The 27,286-nt window shown below is 32.8% G+C and overlaps 1 protein-coding gene across 1 annotated transcript in view; it reads left to right on the forward strand.

Annotated features, from left to right (window-relative positions):
• The first annotated feature begins 794 nt into the window (after nucleotides 1-794).
• The window catches only part of LOC143244084 (lysosomal dipeptide transporter MFSD1-like), a 38,551-nt gene continuing 12,059 nt past the window's right edge, over nucleotides 795-27,286 (forward strand). Inside the window, exons 1-11 of the mRNA XM_076488134.1 lie at nucleotides 795-1,112; nucleotides 5,675-5,883; nucleotides 10,723-10,790; nucleotides 17,367-17,475; nucleotides 18,480-18,576; nucleotides 20,434-20,532; nucleotides 20,912-21,023; nucleotides 22,934-22,990; nucleotides 24,103-24,259; nucleotides 24,482-24,579; nucleotides 26,493-26,605. Coding sequence (XP_076344249.1) covers nucleotides 932-1,112; nucleotides 5,675-5,883; nucleotides 10,723-10,790; nucleotides 17,367-17,475; nucleotides 18,480-18,576; nucleotides 20,434-20,532; nucleotides 20,912-21,023; nucleotides 22,934-22,990; nucleotides 24,103-24,259; nucleotides 24,482-24,579; nucleotides 26,493-26,605 — 1,300 coding nt within the window. The 5' untranslated portion in view covers nucleotides 795-931. The remainder of the gene's footprint in view (nucleotides 1,113-5,674; nucleotides 5,884-10,722; nucleotides 10,791-17,366; nucleotides 17,476-18,479; nucleotides 18,577-20,433; nucleotides 20,533-20,911; nucleotides 21,024-22,933; nucleotides 22,991-24,102; nucleotides 24,260-24,481; nucleotides 24,580-26,492; nucleotides 26,606-27,286) is intronic.

The raw sequence follows: 27,286 nt of genomic DNA on the forward strand, positions 1-27,286 counted from the left end.
CCTCCCTCTAGTCTTACATTGCAAAGAAAAGAGCAAGGAAATATCTTTTTGTTGCCCTCAGTGGCACAATGATAAGTCTGCAGACTTGTAACCCTAAAAACCAGGTTTCATTACGCAAGGTAGGCAGGCACAGATAACCCATTGAGTAGCTTTGTGCTTAACTAGAAACAAGCAGACTAAATGCACTAAAATGATAAAATGTATTTTAGAACGTCATTCGAGAACAATATAAGATTATCCATGTTCCATTCTTTTAAGTTATATTTGTATGAGGGCTCATAAAATTGCTGTTGGATTTCGGATAACTTGTAAACTCCTGGATTTATAATGCATTACAAATATTAGATTTATAATTTTCTACGTAATTATAACTTTATGAATACAATAATTAAATGATTGAGAACTATTTCATTATCAAGCTTAATCTATATCATTTGCTCTACTATTATTTGTTTTAGAGTGAAACCTTATTGGTACGTCGGAAGAAATCGAACCTCAAATTTTAGATTTGTAAGTCTATAAACTTACCACTGTCCTACCGGTTGGCTGTTTGCCGTGCCAGTTAAAGGAACTCTCTGGCCTAATATTTTAACATATTTCACATTTGAATTTTTTAAATTACGAAAATTTTCCTTCACATTTTGAAAATTATTTTGATTTAATAGTTATGCGATAATATTTGCTTACTGTACTGTTTAGTGTTTATATTAAAGTTGAATTGTTATACATCTTCGATTTAAAACTAAATAAGTGTCGCAGTTTAATTCTTGTCCCAATTATTATTAAAGAAAACGTTTGTTATCGGCAGGTGGCGAGTATCCACACGTGATAGGAAGTTTAGGGTATTTTGAATTTGACTATTTTAATTTATAATTTTCGTATGAACCTTAAATCTTAGTTTAAATTGGTGGAGAGCAATATCAGCAGTAAAATGACAGAAGAAGAAAGAACCCCTCTTTTGTCAGAAACACGTGTTTCTGTTAATGTTTCGGGAAGTTATAGTGATGACAGTACAAATGAAGACCGTTGTTGTAGTGTAGCATCTTTTCGTGATCCAACAAGAGCTATGCATCGCTTTATAGTTTTATTTTTTATGTGTTTCTTAGGCTTTGGTAAGATTTTCAGTATATTATTTTATTTGTTAAATGGTCGCTTTTTAGTGTTTACGATAGAATTTGAAGTTTAAATTATTGTAGCCGAAATTACAGAAATCTGAAACTTCTGAGTGTCTTGATTTATTTTTCAATTCTGAGAAGCCATGAGAACAAAGTTCACTATATTAGGTTAACTACACTACATATGCTATATCTAGTGCAAATAAGACCTTTGACCCAGTACCAAGGTTAATCAGGCCAGCTAGAATATGATGTACATAGTAGTGGACTAGAGCTGTAGTCTAGGTGTTAAATATAACAAATTTTCATAAACTTGCAGCTATTGGAGTGAGCTTTACCTGAGTTGAGTGCAATATTGATTCGAAATTGTATAGTATATTTTATTTAATTTTGACTTTTTTATAGTTATGATTCTGCATGTGTATTTGTTAATTCACACTGACAGCAGTGTGATATGAACTCGGTGTAAAGAATGGATAATAGTGCAATTATTTTCATGTGTAAACAGTTTTTGCTGGAAACTTACTAGCAGGTTCATACAATGATGAAAGGAAGAAAAATTATTAGATATTTTAAAATGTCTTAAAAAGCTAAAAGAGTGCTGAGATAAGGAATAAAAAAAAACTTTACACATTATCCCAAATGTGGCCTAACTAGTGACTTGTATCAAGAGATCATTATGTTGTAACTTTCAATCAATGTTAATAAATACATCTGTAAATTCTATTAATAATGAAATACTTGCCTCATTGGCTTGAGTGGCTTGTCCATCACTATGCCAAAATCCCTTTCATCAGTGAATGTTGAGTTGGTTCTCATCAGTATTGCACATATGTTAACTCAAAGACTCAGATGCATGATCTTACCCTTTCTGTAACTAAGGGTTATTTGCCTAATATTTGTCAAATTTGCCTATTAATCCAGGTCATTCTGTAATACCTCAACATCTTAGTAAACCCAGAAATAGTAAATAACATGTAACTGTTGGTGGCCAGTTGCTAGTTATGCCATATCAATGCTGTTAATAAAAATAATAAACAAAAGCCCAAGCTCTTACATACTTGATTATTAACAAAGGTCCAGTTTGACTGGACTGCATTAGTAATCACCATTTTACAATCCATATATTAAAACTAACTGATGTGACTTTCTTTGCTGATCTTTTGTGTGACACCTTATTAGGAACTTTTAAAAAAAAATCTAACTACAGTAAAACTGTCAAAACTGGAAACTGCTTAGGGTGGAATCCTGTACAAGCCAGAAATATCAAAATTTTGCAGCATTATCTTAAGATTTCTCTTATAAAAGGTCCTCTATATATAGTGGAAGCTGTGTAATGCAGATGGAAAACTATCTTTCACCCACCTCATCTATCAACAAGTAGGACTAAAACCTGAGTGAGACAGAAAAAATATTTTTGATTAAATACTAATTTTTTATTTAATTTATTTAAATATTAATAAATTCTTGGACATTTTGTTATAGTAAGTATTGGATAAATTTTTTTCCTGCCATCATTATTTTTGCAGTTAAATGAGATTCACAATTTGTAGAAATATATTTGTCTTTTAAGTGCAAAATTCTACTCTTTAAATAATTCTCACAAAAAATACCCATCTTCACTAATTTTGAAATTTAGGGAAAATTTACTTAATATCCTTATTTAAAAAAAAAGTTACAAAATACCCTCTTTTTTTAAAAGTTGTTTTTTATGACGATTCTATTGAAAACCAAAGTCTGATTGAGAAGATTGATGCAGTTGATTCTGTGAATGCAGAAAGTTTTGTGAAAGTTGACAAGAATGTTTTAACAGAAACTGATGAAATTAATTTAAAATCTATAATAGAATTACAAGAAGGTAACAGTGTGAGAGATTCAAAAGATGAACAAAATGAAAATATAGTGAAGAACTAGAAATTTCTACTTCATTGCAAGTGTTAATTTATTTTAATGCTATCAGATTGTATGCAAAAATGAAAGGGGAAAATTAACTTCACAAAAAGGCTGTAGAATTGGTGTTTTCTTTTGACCACATGAGAAAGCCCATTAAAAAATGAAACAGTTGAAATTGGACACTTTCTTCAAATAAATGTGATTAAGATTTTATGGACTTCTGTATATTTTGAATATTTATTTTTGTTCTTATTCCAATGAATAGAGCATAAACAGAATAATAACTTTATTCACAAATGTCTCACTTTTCTTGAGTCAAGCAAGTATAATGTTCTGCTCAAAAATTATATATAACTAAGGAAATGTATGTTAGCTCTAAGCTGGAAGACCTCCTTAAGCCGGAGATTTTACCTGTGTGATTCTGCCTTAGAAAAGTTTTAGTGCATAATAATCTAGTCTTTCCTCTTTTTCTGTTTACCACTGGCAGATTAATATTTGCATGATTCATGTCAAGCCCAGCATTTCCCATTGCATGCTCAGTTTCATAAATATCTTATTTTCTACAAAGATAAAAAAAAAAAAAAATTAAACCATGGCATTCTTTAAAGAACCAGTCTCCATTATAACATACTACTTACCTTGAAAAGACGAAAAAAGAAACCCAAAGACATCAGTATATCAAGGTTTTCCTTTGATGAATTTATGTTGACTTCTATATACATCACATTTCATTAAATAATTTTGTAAAACTGCTTCTATCAGACTCCAGAATTTTTTTTCACCACAAAGGTAAGAATAACCTATAAATATTAGCAACTCTCCAACCCTTGGGCATTTGTCACCCTCGCCAATGACACTGTCCACCTTACAGATGTTTTTAGTTTTTTAAAGGCCATTGGCCTTTTTAACACTGTTTAAGTTTTTAATTAATAAATTAAACTTTGTTTTTTAACATGTTTCCTTTTTACGAATTAAAGTAAAATGTGTTCAGTGCAAAATTAAAAAAATGGCTTTTATATCATATAACTCAAAACCAGGACTGGAAAGGCCAACTTCACGTGACTTACACTGATGTTTGAACTTCATCCTGGCAAGTTAAAATAGTTAAAATTATGCTACAGAAAGTCTTTTATAACTTGTTTAACTTTCTCTCTTACTGCAATAAATTAGGTTTAAAAATTGGATTTAACACTGTTTAAGTTTTTAATTCAAAAATTAAACTTCGTTTTGTTTTAACTTGATTCCTTTTTACAAATTTTAATTATTTTAATTTACTTTTAATTTTTTAGCTGTTTTTTGGCACAGATAACCTAGTTGCTTTGTGCCATAAAATGCCAACCAACTGATCAGTATTTTTCATAAAATGCTTATGATGAGGAATATTGCATCTTCTTTTGTACAAACAGAAGAGAATATTTAAGAGCTTAACAGTTTCACAATGTACAAAGAAAACCATCAGCATCCTTTAAGGGACCAATTCCCATTCTAATATGTTGCCCATCTTGAACATACTCAGGAATTCTTTGTTGTTGGTTTTAACACCATCAGCTAGCTGTTTCTTATAAGCCTGATATCAGCCAAATATTTTACAAGTTAATAGATAATATATTACAATGCTAAAATTAGGGTTTTGTTCCCCCTTGGTGGACTCGGCAGACAGCCTGATGTGGCTTTGCTATAAAAAATACACAACAGACAATATAAGCAAAAGAAACTACATTTGCAGTAGCTCTCCAGTAGTGCAGTGTTAAGCTAAAAACTTTACATTGCTAAAAAAAACAACAGGATTTGATACTTGTTTTGGGCATAGGTTTTGTATAGCCTTATGGTTGGCAACAACCAACCATTTGTAATGATATTCGGCTACTAAATCTTAAATTCATTGTATTTAATCTTCAGTTATGTTGAGATTATACTTCCTTTTCTGTTGTTGAGATATTATTTTTGTCTAGTATGAGACCGTAGTTGCAATTATTTTGTGTGAGTGATGTGATTTTTAGGAACATTTGACACTTTAATTTCACACACACACTGGACATGTCATGAGTTGTAATAAGACAACAGTAACTGAACATAGTACTGTAATATATCTTACTATCTTTGGATGTGTTTGGAGGTTTCAATTGTGGACTACTAGTCAGTATTTACATGGTCTTCAGTTACTGATATAAAATATCAAGTGTAGTATATAGTTTCATTTAATATGGGTAAGTAAGTTTTAAAACACATCACATAGGTACAAATTTACTTCCTGCAATTTAATTTGCTGTATAATATTAGCCACACAGAACATAGGATAGTTGTAGAGGAGTGTGGGGATCCAACTTGCATATGTTTCAGACAGTGGAAGTAAATCTGAAATGTTGTACTGTTGAAATAAAACCAGACTTTCCTGTTTACACATGTTGTAACATATTTATTGTGCATAATTTAGCTGTATACAGTTTTTTGTTTTCTAACTTGTGTTTTTGTTTTATTGAATTCTTAGTGTATAACATTAGTATAATCCCTTTTATGGGATTCTTATACATATCATTGATGTATCAGTCTCCTTATATCTTTGGTGATCTGAGTAGCTATTACATAAAGATGTACAAAAAGGTAACAAGTGTTAAGAATTTGAAGCTTTTACTGAGAGTGTAATGTTCACATGTTTTGTTTTCCAGGAAGCTACTTCTGCTATGATAACCCAGGAGCTCTCCAAAGCCAGATAATAGAGGATATGGACATAACCACATCTCAGTTTGCAGCATTGTATGCCTGGTATTCCTGGCCAAATGTTGTGCTCTGCTTTTTTGGTGGATTTTTAATTGATAGAGTGTTTGGAATTCGATTAGGAGCTATCATTTTCAGTCTTTTTATTTTAGCTGGACAGGTAAGCATACCACTTCAGTACATGACATGTTGGTGTTTACTAGTGTTACTTTTTTTTTTTTTTGTATAAAGCTGTAATACCATGCTTATTTTACACTATGTAGCACAAAGTTTGTCTCTGGATAGTATGTGTTATTTCTTAATTGCTTATGTTGTAAAAGTACAGAAAATGGCCATTATTTCCTTCAAACTTTGTTTTTGTGACCTGGACAATGAAATTTAGAAATTAACCTATTTTCTATGTAAAAATAGGCAAATTTGCACATATTCATTTACATAAGGTCTGAATAAAACAACATATGAATCAAGATTTACGTGTATTTATACTAAAGTTATACAAAAATGTTTAGAAGTGAATAGTTTTTCGAGATCTGCGACTGTAATTTAAATCACTTTCGTGTATCAGCCCCCAAATATAGTCTCCCATCATATTTTCATTATATGCTTCTTGGTAGCAGTGTTCAAAGTCCAGTATATCATGGTGGAAGTGCTTGCCTTGCTCTTGAGGTGTACCAAATGAGCCAGGGGAAGAGACTGATACTTATTTCCGTTATGGAGCAGCACAACTTTGAGGCTTCTGGATGAGCTACCAATGAAGAGGCACCACTCGTTTGGGTTACAGGCAATTCCAATTGCTTCGCACAGACCAGATACATTATGGCAGAAGTGGAGTCTCTCTTGACGAGTGAAGAAGCTTAAAAAATGTCGGTGATGCTTTCTCTGATTTGTGACTTGCACACTTTCATCTAATAAATCCCACTCTTTGAGCCTAGATGTCAAAAGCTCAACATTTGACTTTGTTAGACCAAGATCTCTGATGGAATCATTGAGGTCTCTTTGGTTGGGGTAGTATGGGTTTCTCTCACCAGCTGCACCTCTGAAATTGTAATCTGAATCTTCAGTGTCTTCTGATTTACTGCTCTCTTCTGAGAATGGCTGCTTTCTCTCTGATGGAGTGGGTACAGGCAACTCAGGGCAGTGTGGCACTGGGGCAATGGATGATGGAAGGTCCGGATACATGATAGCAGATGCATTCTTGCCAGCCCAACGTTTGTAAGGGTCCACCATGCAGAAGTAGCAATTGCCTGAGTGGTCAGTAGGTTCACACCAAATTCGTGGGATAGTGAACCTCATGGCTCTCTCTTCCCCTCTTTCCTGTCTTGCAAAAGAGCAAAATAAAATTATTATGAAGAATAAATTTATTTCATCCACAACTAATGTGTAAGAGGTTCATGCAAAATACTTTATATTTTTTCTATACTATTGAAAATAAAAAAAAAGAATTAAAAGATATGTAAATTTTAAATGGTCTAAAGTTTGTATAATATAAAATCTTATTATTCAAAAAAGCAAAAGTTGTCCATCTTACCTTCTAGAGTTTTTTTTTGCAGTGCTCGCAGGTAAAATGAGGTGCCCAGGGTTTGTTTTGATCCCTGCTAGGTATGCCAAAATATGCCTTGCAGGCTTCACATATTTTAGCAGATGCTGTCACAGAGTATTTTTTTGCTCTTGTATTGATAAATTGGCCTACATAGCGGAATGTGTTTGGAGAATTCTTGTAGCTTCTTGATGCCATCTCTGATAAAATCAGGTATATGTATTCACTTAGGCAGCTAGAACTGAAGTGAAGTTTTGAGTGGTGAGCCCCTGTGTGTGTGTGTATATTACTATGGAAAGTTTTAGAAAATTCTGAAAGGTTCTTGAAATTCTCATAAGTTCTAAAACATCCTGGAAAATTCTTGTAAGTTCAAGAAAATTCTCTATCAGCTACTCAGCACTGAATCTGCCTGGAATGTTCTGGAAAATGGGAAAAGTTGAAAATTTCATTACCCAGGTCACAGAAGCAAAGTTTGAAGAGAAAAATAGGTCTTTTCTATTAACTTTAGGCATAAGAATTGGGAAATGACACTTTCTGCTCAGGAACAAGTAAAAGTAAAAATTTTGTAACATAGTGTTATTTTGGCAAACTGTAATGTAGAAGAAAGAGTTCCTAGCTTCAAGTTTAGATTTAACAAATTTTTTAACTTATTGTCACTTTGTAAATTTTTTGTTTTGATAATTTAATTTAACTCATTTACATCTACAATTTCAGAAGTAAAATTTTGTTTTTTTGAGTTATGGTACTTGTGTTAAGTACATGTAGGTCATTTAGTCTATGGATTTGTTTTTCAAGCTATTTAGTCCTAAATGTATCTAGCAAGCCTTGAAAAATATCACATTGTCAGTTTTTGTAATTATTAAAATTAAAAATTTGTATTTAAAATCTGTTTCATAGCTGTTTAAAAACATATTTTTTGTAGAGAAGTTTAATTGTGTTGGTAAGTATCTAGTAACAATTTTAGATGCAATTTATTTCTTTCCAGTTTGCAAGGTTTTTATGTATATGTGGGCTGGGATTCTTCTACAGGAGGTGTCTGACTTATTGGTGATAAATTCAAACAATAAAAGCACACAGTCCACTTGTTTGAAAATAATATATTCAAAACTAGTAGAACATGTATGAAACTTTCTTTTTACTATAGAACATTGCAGTAGTATCTAAAGCTTTGAATACTTTTTTTTATTGTCTTAAATCCATAATTTCTTCTCTACTTTCATTTTTAGTGTAAAATCTTTGATTCAGCTGCTTATGTTACTCTGTGGATTAGAACAGTTGTATCTCAAACTTTAAATAATTGTCTCCTGTTTGTCAAAGTCCACACAGACAGATTCAGTTACTTTAGAATACCCTGTGATAAAACAAAAGGTTCTATTTATATCTGTCAAATGCATCAACTCTTAAGGCTAACCACTTGTACACCAGCTAACTTCATGTTTTCTAAATTTTTCTGACTGTACTGCACTTGACTTTTTCTCTACTTCTTTATTTCTTGTGCTCACTTCTTTGTTACTAAAAAAAAAAGTAAACAGAGATCAGGGTTACTGCTAATAATAGTATACTGAGATCAGGGTTGTAACTAATATGGGTATATGTAGATCAGGTTTATTACTAATAAAGGTACCAATCTAATAATTATAGAAGAGTAATTTTAAAGACATTGACTGGTATTGTGTGTAGTCAAATAGTGGGGAGGAGAGATTCTGTGAAGAAGTGGTTCAGGGTTGTTTCTTTTTTATACCAAACAGCTAGAGGGCCAGCCAGAGAAGATACTATTTTAAATTTATTGCTGTTCACTAATGAGTGTCATTCCAAGAGTTGAAGTGGAGAAACAGTTAGTGATCATTATATAATCATGTTTGAGGTTTTATTACATGATGGGATAAAAATAACTGAATTTATTTCTTATTTTTTAGAACTTCAAAGTGAATATACAAGGTTTATCATTAGTAAGTTAAGTAACAAGTTAATAGTGTGAGGGAAGAACCAAACTTGACTGACCTACTAAAAATATGAAGGAGAAAGTCAAGGATGAAGATGTTAATTTTGTGAGGGTTATACTGAGAGAGAAGATAGAAGATTAACAGAAGTACAGGAAATTGAAAAGGGCTTATAAAAATGTATAGCTAATGTTAAAACTGACATCAAGGTTTTAATGAGGATATTGATAGCAAGGTCACTGTTGAAGAATATGGAATGGATTATCTTGTAAATATTCTTTTCTCTCTGTTTTACAAGAGATAGTGGTACTAAATGATATAGTGAAGTTTGTTTTGTTTTTTTAATTGAAATGGCATAGGTCAACATTTGAACTGTGAACAGACCAGTTTCTGACTTCTGGTTTGCACAGTTGTATTTGATATACATGGTCTTGGTATTCATGGGTATTGGAGTCGTGGAGTCATAATTTGGATTACAAATCTTTCATTTATGTAGGTCAGTAGACAAAATGTAGGTGTCTGGGTATTGTAGAAGTTTTAATGTTGTTCCTATTGGTAAAGAGAGTGTAAGAGTAGCTGTAGAAATTTGAGATCAATACAAAATAATCTTACTTCTATTAGAGGGAAAATCCTGAAGAGTCTGATAAAAGAAGTTTGGTAAATTTATCATCTAGTGAAATACAGATTTCCTAAAGGGAAGTTGTCTCATCCTAACCTGTTAACTATTTCTGGGGATGTCGTGTTATCTGGATGACGGACTTGATGTACTTAGGTTTTCAAAAAGTTACGCAAAATATTTACCTTATTAATCACATTGGTGGGTTAGTAAATGGAACTGCAGGATGATTGGATGAAAGAAAAAGTTATTAAAGGAGTTCAGTGAAACTGAATCCTCACTACTGAGGGAATGCTTCAAGGGTTAGTACTTAGTTTTTTGTTTTCATTTATATTAATGATTCTGGCACAGTTAATAAGTATTTGCAGCTACGTTGAGAATGTGGTGCTACAGAACAACTTTGATCAATTGGTAATATGGAAAAGTATTTAATAAATGGTATACGTTTGGGTTATTGTAATTTGATTATACAATTAATATATTGACAGGAATCTGTTCAGAGAAAAAATATCTTGGCATGGCAGTGGATAAGTCAATGTAGTCATTGAGACAGTGTTTTGTTACTGATGGAATATAAGGTTGATTAAATGTCAAAAGAAGTGGTGATCTCTATACAAATCACTAGTTAAACACATGGAATACTTACAGACTGAGTTGCTATAAATAATTGTAGTTATGCACAGCAACACTTCACATTAGTTTAAAAGGGAAACCAGAAATTAGAAGTTAAGGATGGTAGTGCAGGTATAACTTTTAATTATTTATGTTATACTATTGTAGGTGCAATAAATTTTTGTAGGCAGCAGATGAATGTCACTTAGTTATTTCTGTATGGTCATTTTAATAAATTGTTTGTATGGATACTGATCTGTAAATATTACAAAAAAATTGTTCTTTCTCTTAAAGTTTGTATTTGCAGTTGGAGCATTGGTGAATAAGTTTTGGGTGATGGAAGCTGGCCGATTTGTATTTGGGTAAGATTTGTATTCCATGTTTTTAGTTAACTAATACATACTAAGTTTCAGAAAAACTGTATAAGTGTGTGTGTAATGTGTCAGGTTCCATATCATGGTACACAGAAGACTTAGTGATCACTGGAGGATTTTATAAGTTCTTGTTTTTATAAATATACACCTAACACAAATAGTTGTGTGGGGAAGGGGGGAATAATTATTTCCTGAAGTAAACACTTTTAGTTCTCCCCTCAGTGTGGATTTCTGTATGTGGTGAGGGGAACTCCCAGGGAAGGTTCTGTGCTTTCAATATACCTCTTCTGGAATTTAAACATCCACCCACATGTTTGCCATGTGTAGCAAGCCATGAAGGGGAGGAGAGGATCCTGGTGGTTGAGGGTTCCAACCCTAACATACCACTTTTGCTTTGAATTCCTGTAGACGGGCAGTCTTGGGGTGGCTCCCTTTGGTCAATCGGCTGGTCCACTCGGGCTAGAGTCAACCAAGTAGCAGTGTTGGATGTTCTAAACAGGTGTTGTAGACATTATATCTGATGCTGGTGTTTAGGTATAGTGCTCACAAAACCCTGGCTTTTCTGCAGTGTCCTCGTTTGACATTGTAGTACATCCCCTCATAGGGCTCCATGGTGGGAGGGGTCAGTGGGCACTGAAATTTCCCTTTCTTTAGTATGGATACTCCACTTAAAAATCTTAATAAAATAGTGAAAAAACAGTCTATACATAAACGACCATGTCTTGAAGATTCTGGTAGCAATCCTCACCATCTGTATCACCTGTTGTACCTCATTTTATTATATTGCATTCACTTTCAGACAAACCTTTAGGGCAGATGTTTCTCTTTTTCATTCAAAAGGGACTAGAGGGACTTGCTGGCTCTCTAAAGTCATTCAAGAAGTTTCAAGCTGGTGACATACTGGTGGAAACATCCATGTCTCAAAACATTGAACTCCTCTTGCATTCAAAAGTGATTAGGGATATACCTATTGAGGTTGCACCTCATGCTACTTTGAATTCATCATGGGGAGTTATGTTTGACAGAGATTTAAAGAACATCCCATGGTCAGAGATTCTCACTGTTTTCTCCACTCAAGGAGTTTCTGCAGTGAGGTGTATGTCCATTCGCAAAGATGGAATTATGATGCCGACCACTGTCCTCATTCTCACATTTAAGGCAGGTTATCTTAATTGCAGAGTACAGACATACACTCCAAACCCTCTCTGATGTTTCCAGTGTAAGTGGCTCAGTCACTCAAAGACGTCATGTCGTGGTTTCTTAATGTGTGCTCATTGTGATAGCAAGGACCATGATGCCTATAGGTGTGAAATGAACCCTCATTGCTTCAATTGCAATGGCTCCCACCCATCCTACTTTCTTTCTTACACCCTAAATGGTTGGAAGAAAAAGAGGTGCAGTGTTTGAAAACAATTCAAACCATTACCTATCCTGAGGCTCAAAAGTTGCTGTCCACCACTTCATCTAGGATGTATGCTGCTGCACTTCATTCCACTACTACAGTGGGAGTGCAGACAGATCTCTGTGCCTCCAAAATAATTGTTCTCAGAATAAATGTAAAGTCTTTTCATCTCCATGGTTAAAAAAGTTGATGAATCAACTTCAACATTCATCTATGTCCATCACATACATTCCAGCAAATCTCAAGATCCACTTCCTTTGGTTCCAGGTACAGGCATTACCTCAGATACATCTTCTCCCACCTCAGGATGTAAAAGTCATTTGTTCATGTCTTCAGTTGCTGATGATATCCTCTTCCAACAGCAAAGGCTTGCCCAATCGACCCAGGGCAATATCCACAAAGGTCAACAGACCCCCCCCCCCTTGAAGTTTCACTGCCAGTGGTCCCTCAGACCAAGTTCTTGGGGCTTATCTTTGACTATAAGCTGACCTTTATACCACACGTAAAGCAGCTATGGGTCAAATGCACAAAAGCACTGAACATCCTCCATGTCCTCTATACCACCAGTTGAGGAGCATATCGATGTTCTATGTTAAAGATATATCGTGCTCTCATTCGATTGAAACTTGACTATAAATCAGTGGTCTGTGGCTCTGCTAGACCCTCGGCCTTAAAGATGCTGGACCCCATTCATCATCAAAGACTCCGACTCTGCACTGGGGCTTTCCTCACCTCCCCAGTTCAAAGCTTATACGTAGAATCTCATGAACCTTCTCTGCAACTTTGCCATTTGCAACTGTCTTTACTATATTCTTCGAAACTTCATTCCTTACCAAAACATCCCACCTGGGGATGTGTTTTCCTTCCTCAGTGGGCCGTACTTTTTCAGTACAGACGATCTGCCATTGCTCCTTTTGGCCTTCGCATCCAGGTGAAATTGGATGAATTGGGTCTGTCCTTGGATAACATTGCAGAATCCACTGGTCAGCCCATCCCACCATGGCTTATTACAATCCCCAAATGTGACAGTTCTTCAAGTCATCTGAGAAAGGCAGATACTACCGATTGGAAGTACCATCTTTTATTTACTGAACATCTTTCGAACAATCTTTCCATTCCAATTGATACGGATGGTTCCAAATCAGGTAACTCTATGGGCTCTGCCATTTTTTGTTGCGATTTGGTGGTTGCACGCAGAATCCCCTCTACAGCTTCTGTGTTCACTGCTGAACTATGCCATATCTCTTTCCCTGGATCATATTGAAGCTAAGCAGTACTCAAATTGCACTATTTATACTGACTCGTTTAGTTCTCTCTTTGGAGTGAGCAAAGCAACAACAAGCTCTTCAAAATAAAACCCTATATTGGACTTTGGCTGTCTTGCTTCCATAAGGTTCAGAAGGAGGAAGTTGTTCTAACTAGACTATGCATTGGCCACAGTTTTCTAACTCATTGTTTTCTTTTATCTGGAACTGTTGCACCAGTGTGTAGTTCGTGCAACACTCAAATTACATTTTATTTTCTTGTCATCATTACGACTCTCAAGGACAGCACTATTTTAAACATGTTTTGTCCCAAGGTTTGTCCATAACATTAGACAGTGTTATTGGTGACGGTGACACTGTCCACTTTGATAAAGTTTTTAGTTTTTAAATGGCCATTAATCTTTTTAACGTCATTTAAGTGTTTGATATTTATTCATTACACCTTTTTAATTCTGGTTTCCTTTTAAGAGTCTCAATCTCTCTAGTTCGATTTGAAATTGGAAAATGGCCATAACATTAAATAACTCGACACCAGGACTGGAAAGGCCAACTTCAGGTGACTAACACTGCTGTTTGAACTATCCGTTTGAACTATCCATTAGTTGTCCTTGTGAGTTGTTATTACAATTTTGCTGCATGTCTTTTAACACTTTTATTACTTTACTTTTTGATACTGGCCATAATGACACATAACCCGGAACTAAGACTGGAAAGGCCAACTTCAGGTGACTGACGGTGGTTCTTTTACTTACCTGTTAGTCTTCCTGGTGGGTTATGATCATTACCATTATGCTAGAGAGAGTCCTTTACAACTTCTCTTACTCTGCTTTCTCTCTCAACATTGTAGACAATGTGTCAACATTGGTTTTATGCTTTTTCTGTTTTTCAATGCTGTTTTGTTTTACCTTTATTTCCTTTTATGTATTTTACTTCATTTAATTTATTTTTACCAGATGTTTTGTGCAGATATCCTAGCTGCTTTGTGCCATAAAACACTAAATCAACCAACCAATCCTTACTTGAGCATCCCACCTGAAGTTGTGTTTTTCTTCCTTGGTGGGCTATACATTTTCAGAACAGACAATCTGCCACTGCTTTTTTTGGCCTTCATATACAGGCACAGTTGGATGAATTAGGTTTTTCCTTGGATAACACTGCTGTATCCACTGGTCAGTTCATCTCACCATGGCTTTTTACAGTCCTCAAATGTGACCTATCTTTAAGTCATCTGAGAAAAGCAGACACTCCCGAATGGAAATACTGTGTTGTTTGCTAAACATCTGTTGAGCCATCCTTCCATTCCTATTTATACAGATGGTTCAAAATCAGGTGATTGTATGGGCTCTGCCATGATTTGTTGTGGTTCAGTGGTTGCACGCAGAATCCCCTCTACAGCTTCTGTGTTCATTGCTGAACTCTATGCCATTTTCCTTTCCCTGGATCACATAGAAGCTTAACAGTACTCAAACTGCACTATTTATACTGACTCTCTTGGTTCTGTAGTTGCCCTGGAATCACTTCACGTTAATTCATATCTTGTTCTTGCCAATATTCAAAACCATTTAGGCCATTTCTCTTTAACATCTACTTCTATCCAGTTTTTCTGGATACCCTGTCACGTTTATATTTGCGGGAACGACCTTGCTGACAATACAGCTAAATCTATCTGCTCTGGCACTATCACTGCTGTACTTATTCCATATATGGACTATGGTCTTGTATTTAAGGCTTGGCTCCGTGCCAGCTGGGAGTTGACTTGGAGTTAGTAACAAGAAAGCAAGCATTTTCAAATAAAACCCTATATTGGACTTTGGTCGTCTTGCTTTCATAAGGATTGGAAAGAGGAAGTTCTAACTAGCCTATGCATTGGTCACTTTTTTTAACTTATCCTTCTTTTATCTGGAACTGATGCACCAGTGTGTTGTCTGTGTAACATTCAGGTCACAATAAGCCATAATTTGATTTCTTGCCATTGTTATGACTCTCAGCGACAGCACCATTTTAAACATGTTCTATCCCAAGGTTTGTCCACATTGTTAGACAGTGTTATTGGTGTTGGTGACACTGTCCTCCTTGTTTTTAGTTTTTTAAAGGCCATCAATCTTTTTAATGCTATTTTAAGTTTTTTAATTTACACATTAGACCTTTTTTTATTGTGATTCCCTTTTAAGAATCACAGTCCATCTAGTTTACTTTGAAATTAGGAAATGGCTGTAACATCATATAACTCAAATCCAGGACTGGAAAGGCCAACTTCTGGTGACTAATGCTGCTGTTTGAACTACCCATTTGTCATCCTGGTGAGTTATTATTAAAATTTTGCTACAAGTCTTTTAAAACTTTTATTACTTTACTTTTTGAAAATGACCACATCAAAAAACTCTGATCGAGGACTGGAAAGGCCAACTTTATGTGAGTGACAGTGGTTTTTGAACTTATTCGTAAGTCATTCCTGTGAGTTAAAATTTTGCTACAAGCCTTTTAATACTTTTTTTAATTACTTTACTTTTTAAAAATAGCTATAGCATCAAATAACTCAGGACCAGGACTGGAAAGGCCAACTTCAGGTGACTGATGATTGTTTTTTGTACTTTCCTGTTAGTCTTCCTGGGGAGTTATGATAACTTCAGTTATGCTCTAGAAAGTCCTCTGCATCTTGTATTACTGTAGTTTTTCTCTTTACACTGTAGACTGAATGTGAACATTGGTTTTATGTTATAAACTTTGGATTGTTTTACCTTAATTTCCTTTAATGAATTTTACTAAATTTACTGTAATTTTAACTTTTTACTTGATGTTTGGTGCAGAGAGCCTAGCTGCTTTGTGCCATAAAACATCAAATCAACCAACCAATCAACTTTCAGTTCTATCACTCACCATTTTCAAAGATTGGCCAGTAGTACTGCTTTATGAAAATATTTTATTAACAACAGAAATATGAGACCTTAAAGTGTGGTACAAGTAGCACAAATTTAAGTTTAATAAATAATCTGTTTTGGACTACGAGATAGGAGGTTAAGTTATAGATAAGTCTCCTAGTCTCTAGCTAAGACAGCTTTATTATTCCAGCAGGATGACTGTCTTATGAAATGAGTTTACTGGAAGTAGTGGAGGCTGGGATTTAATTAGAAAGGGAATAGTTAATTTCCTGACAAAGGTTGGATTTAAGTTTTCATTTAAGGTTTAGTGTGTAGAAACAACCCAAAGACTGAAATGGTCCCTTGTTATCCATAGGTCAGGTTTTTCTCTTTGATCTGGAAGGGTAATTAATGACTGGCAATTGTTGCATATTGTGTTTGAGTCACTTTGAGATGCATCAATATTGAAATAAAACTCTGAATGTGTCACCTATAACCAATATTAACTGCCTTATTTTAAAAGTAAATAAAAGTTTTATCGAGTCTTGTGGAAAGATCCAATTTGGTCTGGTGGTTCACAGGTCAGGGTTGTGGATTAGAAAGTCCAAGGACCTAGCCATTAAGTGCATTTCACACTTTTATCCATTGTTGTCATTATGTTGTACATCCGAAGAATATGTTGATCACTTTACTGAAGATCTGTTTCAATCAGTCCAGTTTTTGTAATTAGTGATTGTAAAAAAGTAGGTTTCTAACATAAGGTTAATAAAAGTAGTGTAAGGTAGAATGAAATACAAAATTAAGTGTATATTAAAAATAGAAAGAGCATAGGTTGTAATAATTGTGAACATGAAGGGAGATTAAAAGGAAAGTTCATCTTGCATAATTTTGGACACAGGTCATAGAAAAAGTTAAATCTTTATTTATCCAGTATTTTTCCTTTTATTATTGCTTTAGTAGAAGAAGCTTTAGCAGTGTGATAGGAATAAACATAATTATCCTAATAAGTTGAATTTGAATTTTTAAAACTTTTTTCTAGCATTGGAGGAGAATCTCTAGCTGTAGCACAAAACACATATGCTGTCAGCTGGTTTAAAGGAAAAGAACTGAACATGGTTTTTGGACTTCAACTGAGTTTTGCCCGGGTTGTATGTATACTTTGTTTATATTGATTTTCATATTGTATTGTTGTTTAAAAATTTCGTGCAAGTGTTTTGAACAGTTCAGGCAGATGATCTAAACAGTTCATGCAAGTGTTCTAAACAGTTCTTAGTTTCTTGTGGAGTCATAGTTGGAAAAAACTTCAAGATTCTTGATGACAAGAAACTCACTTGAAATAAAAATGTATCTCAATAAGTTTTAATACTCATACCGGCCATTCTGAGATACATTGTTATTTCAAGATCGTTTACATATACGTTACCATGTATGTTATTTGGCAAACAGATATATAACTTTTTGAAATTTCTATATTCATTGCAGTCTTATAATGTTGATTTAGTTTTTCATGTTTAAGTGCATGTTCTTTTGGAACGTGCTCTAAGTACTTTATTAAACACACATTAAAATCTTGGTCCTTAGACCACTAGGTGTCTAATAAATTAGAACCACAGTGGTAAATGTTGGAATTTCCATATCATTTTTTTAAACTTTTATATATTTGAATAAGTTACAACAACATTTTATTTGGAAATTTCATTGTCTTGTGTGTTGATGCCACTGAGTATAAGCTTTCATAAATTGCTCTAAGTATAAAATCCATGGGATTGTAGTTAGTCTGGGTGAGAGTCTATATAAAAGGAAGGGCTGAAAAACTTTATTAGAGGGAGATCTTAAGATACAGAAATACTTTCATTTAATTTATGAACCATGTTATTCTTGAATTTGATGTTAACATTGATTTAAAATAGAAAATTTATATTGCTAATCTTCGTTTCAGTACTACTTCATAATGTACAGTTGTTTCTTGTATAAAATAAGCTTGGTCCATCTATATATTTGTATTGCCTAAGTCTTGATTTAAAAATTACAAACCATAATTTCTCCCCTCATATTTTCTCTTTCATAATTGTGTTTAATATGATAACCCTCTTTAACTGCAGAAGAAGTAACCAAATATATTGAATAAGTACAAATTTTGTCCCATTTACAGGGTAGTACAGTAAACTTTAATGTCATGCAGCCTATTTACAAATGGATAGACAAGTCTTATGAAGGGTATGAGTGTTTAGGAATCGTTCTATTTGTTGGTGAGTTTGAAAATAATTCAAGTTTCTCTTAGCAATTAAAGTATTTACTAATATTAAAATAATAATAATAATATCAAAAGAAACTAGCATTTGAACTGTTTTAGTACAGCTGATTAGAATAACTAAATATGATCTCTTTATCTTAAAATTTTTGAAGTGCTTGTTTATTCTTGGATTTTGACTTAGGAGCAATGGAAAACTAATAATTTATATTATTAACACTATGTACATGTCAAATTGCAAGTGTCATGATACTTAAAGTTAAATGAAAATTTAAACAACTTTATATTTAATGTATCTCACTAAACTTTGCATCAAAACATAGTTTATAATTCGAATTTGAGTATTGTTAACTTTTATTTTTAATTTCTAAAAAGGAAATGTATAAATATTTTCTTTTTTGTTCTGTTTGTCACATGATGGCACCTCGGTTTGAATTCTCCATTTTAGATTTGTGTGTGTGTGTGTGTGTGTGGGTTTCAGAATGTATACCAGTGAGGTTATACCAGCTATAGATGTTGAGAGGCCAGAATTTAAAATACAAATCTTCTACATTCTTTATTTTCTAAGTTATCAATAAATTTGTTACACCTGTCACAAAAGTTTTCCTAATTCTTCATGCTTTTGAAAATAGTTATATACACACACTTACTTATTAGTGGTGTATGCTTACAAGTGACTGAAAGTCCATTTCATAAACTGTATGATTATGATATCTTTAATTTATTTTGATAAAAGATATCTCCCAAGCAGATTTTGAGTGAAGACTGCTTTAGTATGTAATGAAAATTTTAAACCTTTCTACTTTCATTTAGAAAGTTAGGTGAGTTATACTCGTTTTGGGGGTGTTCTGTTTTATTTGGAATTCTTTGGCTGTGCTTTAAAATGCATATTTGAAAGCTACACAAATTATTTCTTGAACAACTAACTTAGTGCTGGTGAATGCACAAGGGATATGCATAGCAAGATGCCTTATTATATGTAATCTGAAATTTTGGTTACCCTAAACCCTCTGCACTCCTGCTGGTTGAAATAAAATATAAAGTTTTACTGAAAAGAGTTTTTGATATTTGTTTAGGAAAATCTAGGGATTATATAAATGAAATATGAGGAGTGTAAGGTAAAGTAGTTTTGTTCTTAACATAAATCATGTTTCACTAGTCATGGCCTGAATGAGACTGGCTGAAGCAAATTGGAGACAAATCATTGCTTAAAGTACTTTATTAAATTTTTTTTCATGCCATGCTTGTAATGTTTGCTGGAAACTTACATCATGCACATAGGGTTAGAAATGTTAGACATTTTACTAAAAAAAAAAAAACAATCAATCACTGAAAATTGTAGGTGATTTGTTTTATTAACATAAATTTTTGTTAGCAATTAGAGAAAAAAAATGTAGCTTGAAGTTCTTTGTTTAACTTTATGTTACTTGAATTTTGTTTATTGATGTTGCTTAGTCTTCATAATGTTTAGACATTACTGATGTTTTGATGAAGTTTTGCTGAAAAATGTTTTCTAAAGTTTTTGATTAGTTCCACAAATTGATATTCTTTTGTGTATCATCAGCTTTGTTTTGTTTATTTCTATAAGTTGATATTCTTTTACATGCATCATCAGCTTTGTTTTGTTTAGTTCTATAGATCAGTATTCTTCTACATGTATTACCAGCTTTGTTTTGTATAATTCTATAGATCAATATTCTTCTACATGTATCGTCAGCTTTGTTTTTGTTTACTCCAATAGATCGATATTTTTTACATGTATCATCACCTTTGTTTTGTTTAATTCTATAGATCAATATTCTTTGATATGTGTACCTACAGTTTAATTTTGATCCTACTTTTTTTTGTCTTTCAGCATCAGTCAGTTGCTTGCTATCCTTGATTTGTGCTTTTGTCCTTGGTTTTTTGGATTGGCGTGCAGAAAAGATTTTGAAGAAAGCATCTGTTGGAACAGGTACCTTTCTCAAAGTTCTTTAAATAATTAATTATATAAAATAGTTTTAATAAGGAATTACAGACTCGTAACCTGACTTTTAACTCCTTTAAATATTCTTCTTTTAAATGTGAAGCTACTGATTCAATACAAATTGGTGTATAGTAGTTCAAGAGTTAGGTATATTCATAGATTAATATGTATGTTGTAACCTCACAGTTAATTTCATTATATTTATATGCTTTGTGACCACTGATGAACTGAGACTGGGTGATTCATCAATGTGTCAGTTATATATTTGTATGTGATTAATGCTGTTTATTGTTACCAGTTATTCTCACATGGAGATAATCAATCTTTTCTAACATAGCCTTATTTTTCACATTCTCTTTTCTGATAGGTGAAACAATCAGCTTAACTGATGTGAAGGATTTTCCATTGAGCTTTTGGTTACTAACTGTGATTTGTATTGCCTATTATGTGGCAATATTTCCATTCATTGGACTTGGCTCGTGAGTTTTTTTTCATCAGATTCTTTTCTTCACATAAATATTTGTTTGTAATACACTGCAGTAATGCACTAAACCTGTAAATAAGTAGGATAAAGCTTTTTCACTAAGACGCTGTCTTATTTACTTTGGCTAACACTTACATAAGGTGTTTCACCTAAATATCAGAGATTTCTGAAAATTGAGATTATGCTATTTAAAATCTGATTTAAAAAAGTCAGTTTATTGTATGTATACTCATAAAATTCATGGTTATATTTAATAACTGATAATGTACTCTTATTACTCTTTAGAAAAATGTTAAATTTTTATTTTCATATTTGATCTTCAAGTGTAAGTTAGTATTCTGAGACAAATTTTTATCATCGTATCATTTGTGCAAAAGTGAGATGTCTGTGGCCCGGCATGGTCAGGTGGGTTAAGGTGTTTGATTCGTAGAGAGTACAGCTCTTATTACTCTTAATACATAACAGTATACCAAATCTCAACTTTCAAAATACTCTGCTAAAATCAATAATAATGTTTTTATATGACCTAAAGTATTTTTTCACATGGTCATATGACATACTTAGGTCTCTGAGAAGGCCTGGCATGGCCAGGTGGTTAAGACACTCAACTCATAATCTGAAGATTGTAGGTTTAGATTCTAGTCACACCAAACGTGCTCATCCTTTCAGCCATAGGGGTGTTATAATGTGATAGTCAATCCCACTATTTGTTGGTATAAGAATAGCCCAAGAGTCAGCAGTTGGTGATGATGACTAGCTGCCTTCCCTCTATTCTTACACTGCTAAAATAGGGATGGCTAGTGCAGATAGCCCTCGTGGAGGTTTGCACAAAATTCAAAACTAATCAAGATATCTATTGGTGGTGATTTATACCAAGATATGTGAAAAAAAAATTTAATTATTTCTATATGTATTTACACATTAATGCCAAAAATACCAATATTAGTAACTGACATGTTAAAATATTTTTGCTATATCATATTTTTATTTTAAAAAAAAGTTGTTCCTAAACCAGCATTTTGAGATAACATTGATCACATCATTAGATTTGTGCTATTAAATGATTGTATTAGTATATGTATCAGGTTTTTTAGGACTTTCTTTCTTTCTATTTTTGTACATGGTTATCATGTTAACTATTTCATTGGGTAAAGTTTATAAGCATTATCATTGCAATAATTCTCTCTTTTTTACATTTGAAGAAGGTAGTGACTTGGTATGTGTGTGTGTGTGTGTGTATATATATGTGCATGACCATACTTAGCCTTATGTATCTGTTCACATAAATAAGACCAAAAATTACTAGTGCTGACCTTTTTGACAATTAGTCAATGCTAGAGTAAAAATAATATATTAGTAGATATATTTAGTTGTAGTTTAATGCTTCATTTCGACTTTTTTATTTAAACATTGTTTGCTTAAGCATTTCATCCTTAAAACATGTTATACAGTTGAAACTGAAACATTTTTTTAATTTAGTGATTGTTATAAACAGTCTTAGTTTAATTTGGAAAGATGAAACAAGAAATAATTGTAGGGTCTACAGAACGTTTCCCAGAATCACCCATACATACACTGTTTGCCTTAGCTTATGAAAATCCACAAAACATCTCCCCCAATAACATATATATACATCGTTTTCCAACTTGGAACATCTCCAAAAACATCTGACAACATGTATATGCAACATTCTTCATGGTACTTGTACATTATGCCTTATCTTCCAGATAAGTGAATATAGATCTATTCTACTGAAAATGGGAAGGCTTTGTCCTTTGAAGAAATGTTTTGGTTATTAAAATGTCATTACAACTTTTTGAAATCATTGTTTTGCATTGTTGCATATATGATTATCATATAGCTGTCTTCATGTGCTTCTGTTGAGGTTTTTATTTGATCTTCCAGCGTGTTTTTTGAAAAAAAGTTTGGATTCACATCAACTGGTGCCAATGCTGTAGACAGGTAAAAAACAAGTTTATCTTTTAAAATTACTCTGTATAGATCCCCAAACCTTTTTTTCAATGGATATGAATACACTATTGCTCTTATTTTTATTTAGTTACAAAACGTAAAATATTTTTGCAATTTTTCAGTTTAAAATCTTCAAATCATTAGCTAAATGTTATTACCATGTAACTCTTGAGGAAAAAAATGCTCGTTCATGGAACTGTCAGGTTTTTCTGTTTACTAAGTGTTGAGGGCTAAATTCAGTACTTGAAATGTATAATGGTTTGTGCCATATTTGTGCACTACCATGTACATCAAATACAGTATTTTTTTTTTCAGTTTTATATTAATTGCCAAGTTTGTTTCATTTTTCATAATTTGACATCAACATGTTAGAACTTTGTCCATTATATGATAATAATAAAAAGAAACTGTAAGGTATGTGGGATTTTAAAAAATCATTTGTTAACAGTTGAGCAATATATAATTAGTCATCACAAAATTTTGCTTATTATAAATAAAAAGAAAAAAATTTCTCCTAGGGTTGAGTGCTTACAACCCTAAATTTCAGTGCCTGTTCCAGTGTGATGAACACTGTAGGTAGCCCAATGCTTAGAGTTGCACTAAAATTTAATGTAAAGAAACATCTTACACCATAAAGAATTACATGAGGTCTAAATTAATAATTTTTCTATTTGAGAAGATTTTATTCAGATAATTGTCACATGGTTTTACTCTTCTAATCCTTAAATTACTGACTTGTTTGTATGCCTTACAATATTGGTGAGATTCACAAACAGAGAACCTGTACTATTATTAGTGGATTTTATTTTAATATTGATGGTTTTTTGGTAAAACATTTCTGTGACTTGTATGTCATAAGGACCTACTGTAAACATCATATCATTGGACTTCCATACAGTTTGATTCGTCAAAAATTCAGAATAATGCATTTGAAAACTCATCGAGATTCATGTGTACATTTTCAGTAATTTTAAGTCTAAAGTGGTGAAAGAATAAATATTTGAAGACTTAAGAATTGATGTTTGTTTGAAATTTTGAACAAAATTAAAAAGATAATGTGTATGATATTAGCAAGAATTATCATTAATTATTTTTATATTTAGCATTGTATATGTCATCTCTGCCATCGCCTCTCCACTGTTTGGTATATTAGTAGACAGAACAGGTCGTAACTTGATGTGGGTATTAATTTCTGTTGTGGTTACCCTTGGGGCACATATGCTGTTGGCGTTTTCCTTTTTGAACCCATGGATTGCCATGGTGAGTTATTATAACAATTTATAAATGTATATATATATATATATGTGTATGTGTGTGCACACTGATGAGTAAATAAGATATTTTAGCTCAAAAAAATGTATGAACTTTGCATTATTAATGTGCTTTTATATATATATATATATATAAAATATATATATATGTGATCTTTGTGGCTTGTATGGTAAAATAGCATACAGAATTTTTCTCCAACTTTTCATCTAGGTTGTTATGGGTAACTCATATTCACTACTGGCTTGTGCCTTATGGCCAATGGTGGCATTAGTGGTGCCAGAACATCAGTTAGGGACAGCTTATGGCCTGTAAGTGAAAACCAATGTACAGTTCATCTCTTTTGGTCAGTTGTAACGTTTGAATGAAATTCTGATATGTGATATGATTTTACCTAATCTATCAATTTAAGGATAAAGATAAAAAACTATATAATAGTCTAGCATCTATACCGTAAGCTATGTGGGCAACTCGTAACAAGCATTGTATGTAACTAATGTCCCCTGGTGGGATAATGATAAGTCTTATGATTTATGACACTAAAATCAGAGGTTTGATTCCCTTTGGTGAACATGGCAGATAGCTCAACATGATTTTCCTATAAGGAGATATTCATAACTAAACTATGCCCTTTTATTTTTCTTACTTATCTGACAACTAAATGTTTTATTAAGTTTTATTAGTACACTGGATGCTTGTTTCTAATTTCAGTAAGTCTGTTGAAGTCCAGTTCTATGCTGCTAACACAGAAAAATTTTTTTCATATGCTTGTGTTAACTTTTCTTGACGTTATTGCAACAGGAGCCCTTTTAAATGGCTTACTATCAATGTTTGTCAATGAAATTAGTATAATGAATTTACAGTTCAAAATTTCATTTTATCCAAGTTTTAAGTCCTTATTTCAAAATGAACTTTTAAAAACTATTTAACTTTAGATGTCACGTAACCAATGAGATACAAAATTTCTATACTTGGGTACTCTTTGTCTTCAATAATACAATAGTAACTGAGTAGAGGTATGTCTAGATATTAAATTGTTTACATTACCTTTTGACTTCTTCATTTCAAAGTTTTCTGAATGAATACTTGAAAGTTGAAACAAGTAATCAGTTTTTTTCCAAACCCTGACAAGTGCTGACAGGTTTGTTTGAGCTTTATAGCCTGTATGTAGAGGCAATATACACGTGTATAACCATTAGAAAGAGCTCCTTTTACACAATAATCTAACAAAGCTTATTTTGAAATTGGTGCACAGTTGTCATTATGGATTACATGTAATTGATGGTAGTGGTGTTGACTGCTTGATCGAATATAGTACTCACAATTGTTTCTCACCTACAAAGTTAGATAGTTTAAATTACACTTTAAAAAAGTCTTACCATGACATTTCAGTTAATTATGTATTAATTGTATTTTAAAAGGCATAATTAGAAGGTTTGAATATTTTGTAAGTGTACATCATACTTTCCACCTGTTCTCAAGGTTTCTGGTATTATGTGATGAACAAAAATTTTGCCAAAGGAGGATTAAGTGTCTGCCAGAAACACTAATATGCCCTAAGGGCACCATTGACTTGTGTTGAGGTGAAAAACAGGTGGTAAAGAATTGATAAAACATTGAAAGTTAACTAAAGCCCCCCCCCTCCCCTGTTGCTTAGCTTTGTGTTTAGTAACAAACATTAACTATATGTGAAAAAGAAAAGGCCTAACTCGTAAATTAAAATGAAAATATTTAAAGATATCCTACAAAACACATGTATATATTCCCTATAAACAGTCTGAGCATCTTCAGAATAAAAGCTGTAGAACTCAGTTTTAAAACAGAATATCTTTGTTTTTGTGATTTCCAAGAATTTCTTTCTTTCCATTAACCACATAGCAAAGTAGGTAGTTTCTCATATAACGTGAGCAAGTAATGAAGTAGATAGTTTCTTGTATAACAAGAGCAAGTAACATTCTCATATAACATGAGCAAGTAATGTAATCAAGTAAACAGTTTATTTACTATGAATAAATAATAAAGTATGTAGTTTCTTATATAACATGAACAAGTAATTATATACTAGTATGAGAAGTAATAATGAAGTAAGTAATTCTTATTTAACATAAGGAGTAAAGTGATGAAGTAGTTTCTTTGTATCTAATTTAGAAATAAAATGATGAATTGAGTACTTTCTTATTATCAGTTCTAGTCTTTTTTTATGTGATAAGTTTCTCTTCTGTAGCATGCAGTCTGTCCAAAATCTTGGTTTAGGTGTTATTGCCATGGTATCTGGAATAATTGTTGATATGAAAGGCTACCTATTCTTGGAAACTTTCTACTTGGCTTGGTTGTCTGGTAAGTTAGTATTAAATACTGAACCCTAACCTTGTGTTAAACACTAAACACTATTAGGTTTGTAATCTTCCAATGATATCATGAGTATTTTTATTTAAGAGTAATCAATCTTTTATATATTGAATATTTTGAATAGATAAATGTCTGACAACTATTTTGATTTAGGAGAAACCTTTTTGGATGTTCACGTATTTCAGAATTTCACTTTTCTGTTGAAAAAAAAACCTCAGAATATTAGTACATTTAAATATTACTTTCTCTTTCATCAAATATACCACAAAATCCAACAAGCACCTTATATTTTATAATTTTTCTCGAGAGGTCCGACATTGTGGTGAGAGCACTCATCTGGCAATCTGTGCGATTGAAACCCTTTGTCAAACAGTCTTGCTCTTTGAGCCATTTGATATTATAATGTGGTGATCAGTGGCTCTATTTGTTAATAAAAAGTAGCCCAACACTTGGTGATCTGTGGTGGTGGCTATCTGCTTTCCCTCAAGTCTATTGCTTCAAAGCAAGGAATGGCTAGTATAACTAGCCATGAAAAGACGTATAAAATTCAACTAACAAACAAACCGAGTATCTGGACTCTTAAAACATGGCTTCACCACTCACACTGATGCTTGTGGTATAAGTGATTCTGATTTTTTGACTTGGAAAGTTTGCACAATTGTAAAGTAC

This window comes from Tachypleus tridentatus, chromosome 2, assembly GCF_004210375.1.
Source record: "Tachypleus tridentatus isolate NWPU-2018 chromosome 2, ASM421037v1, whole genome shotgun sequence".
NCBI lineage: Eukaryota > Metazoa > Arthropoda > Merostomata > Xiphosura > Limulidae > Tachypleus > Tachypleus tridentatus.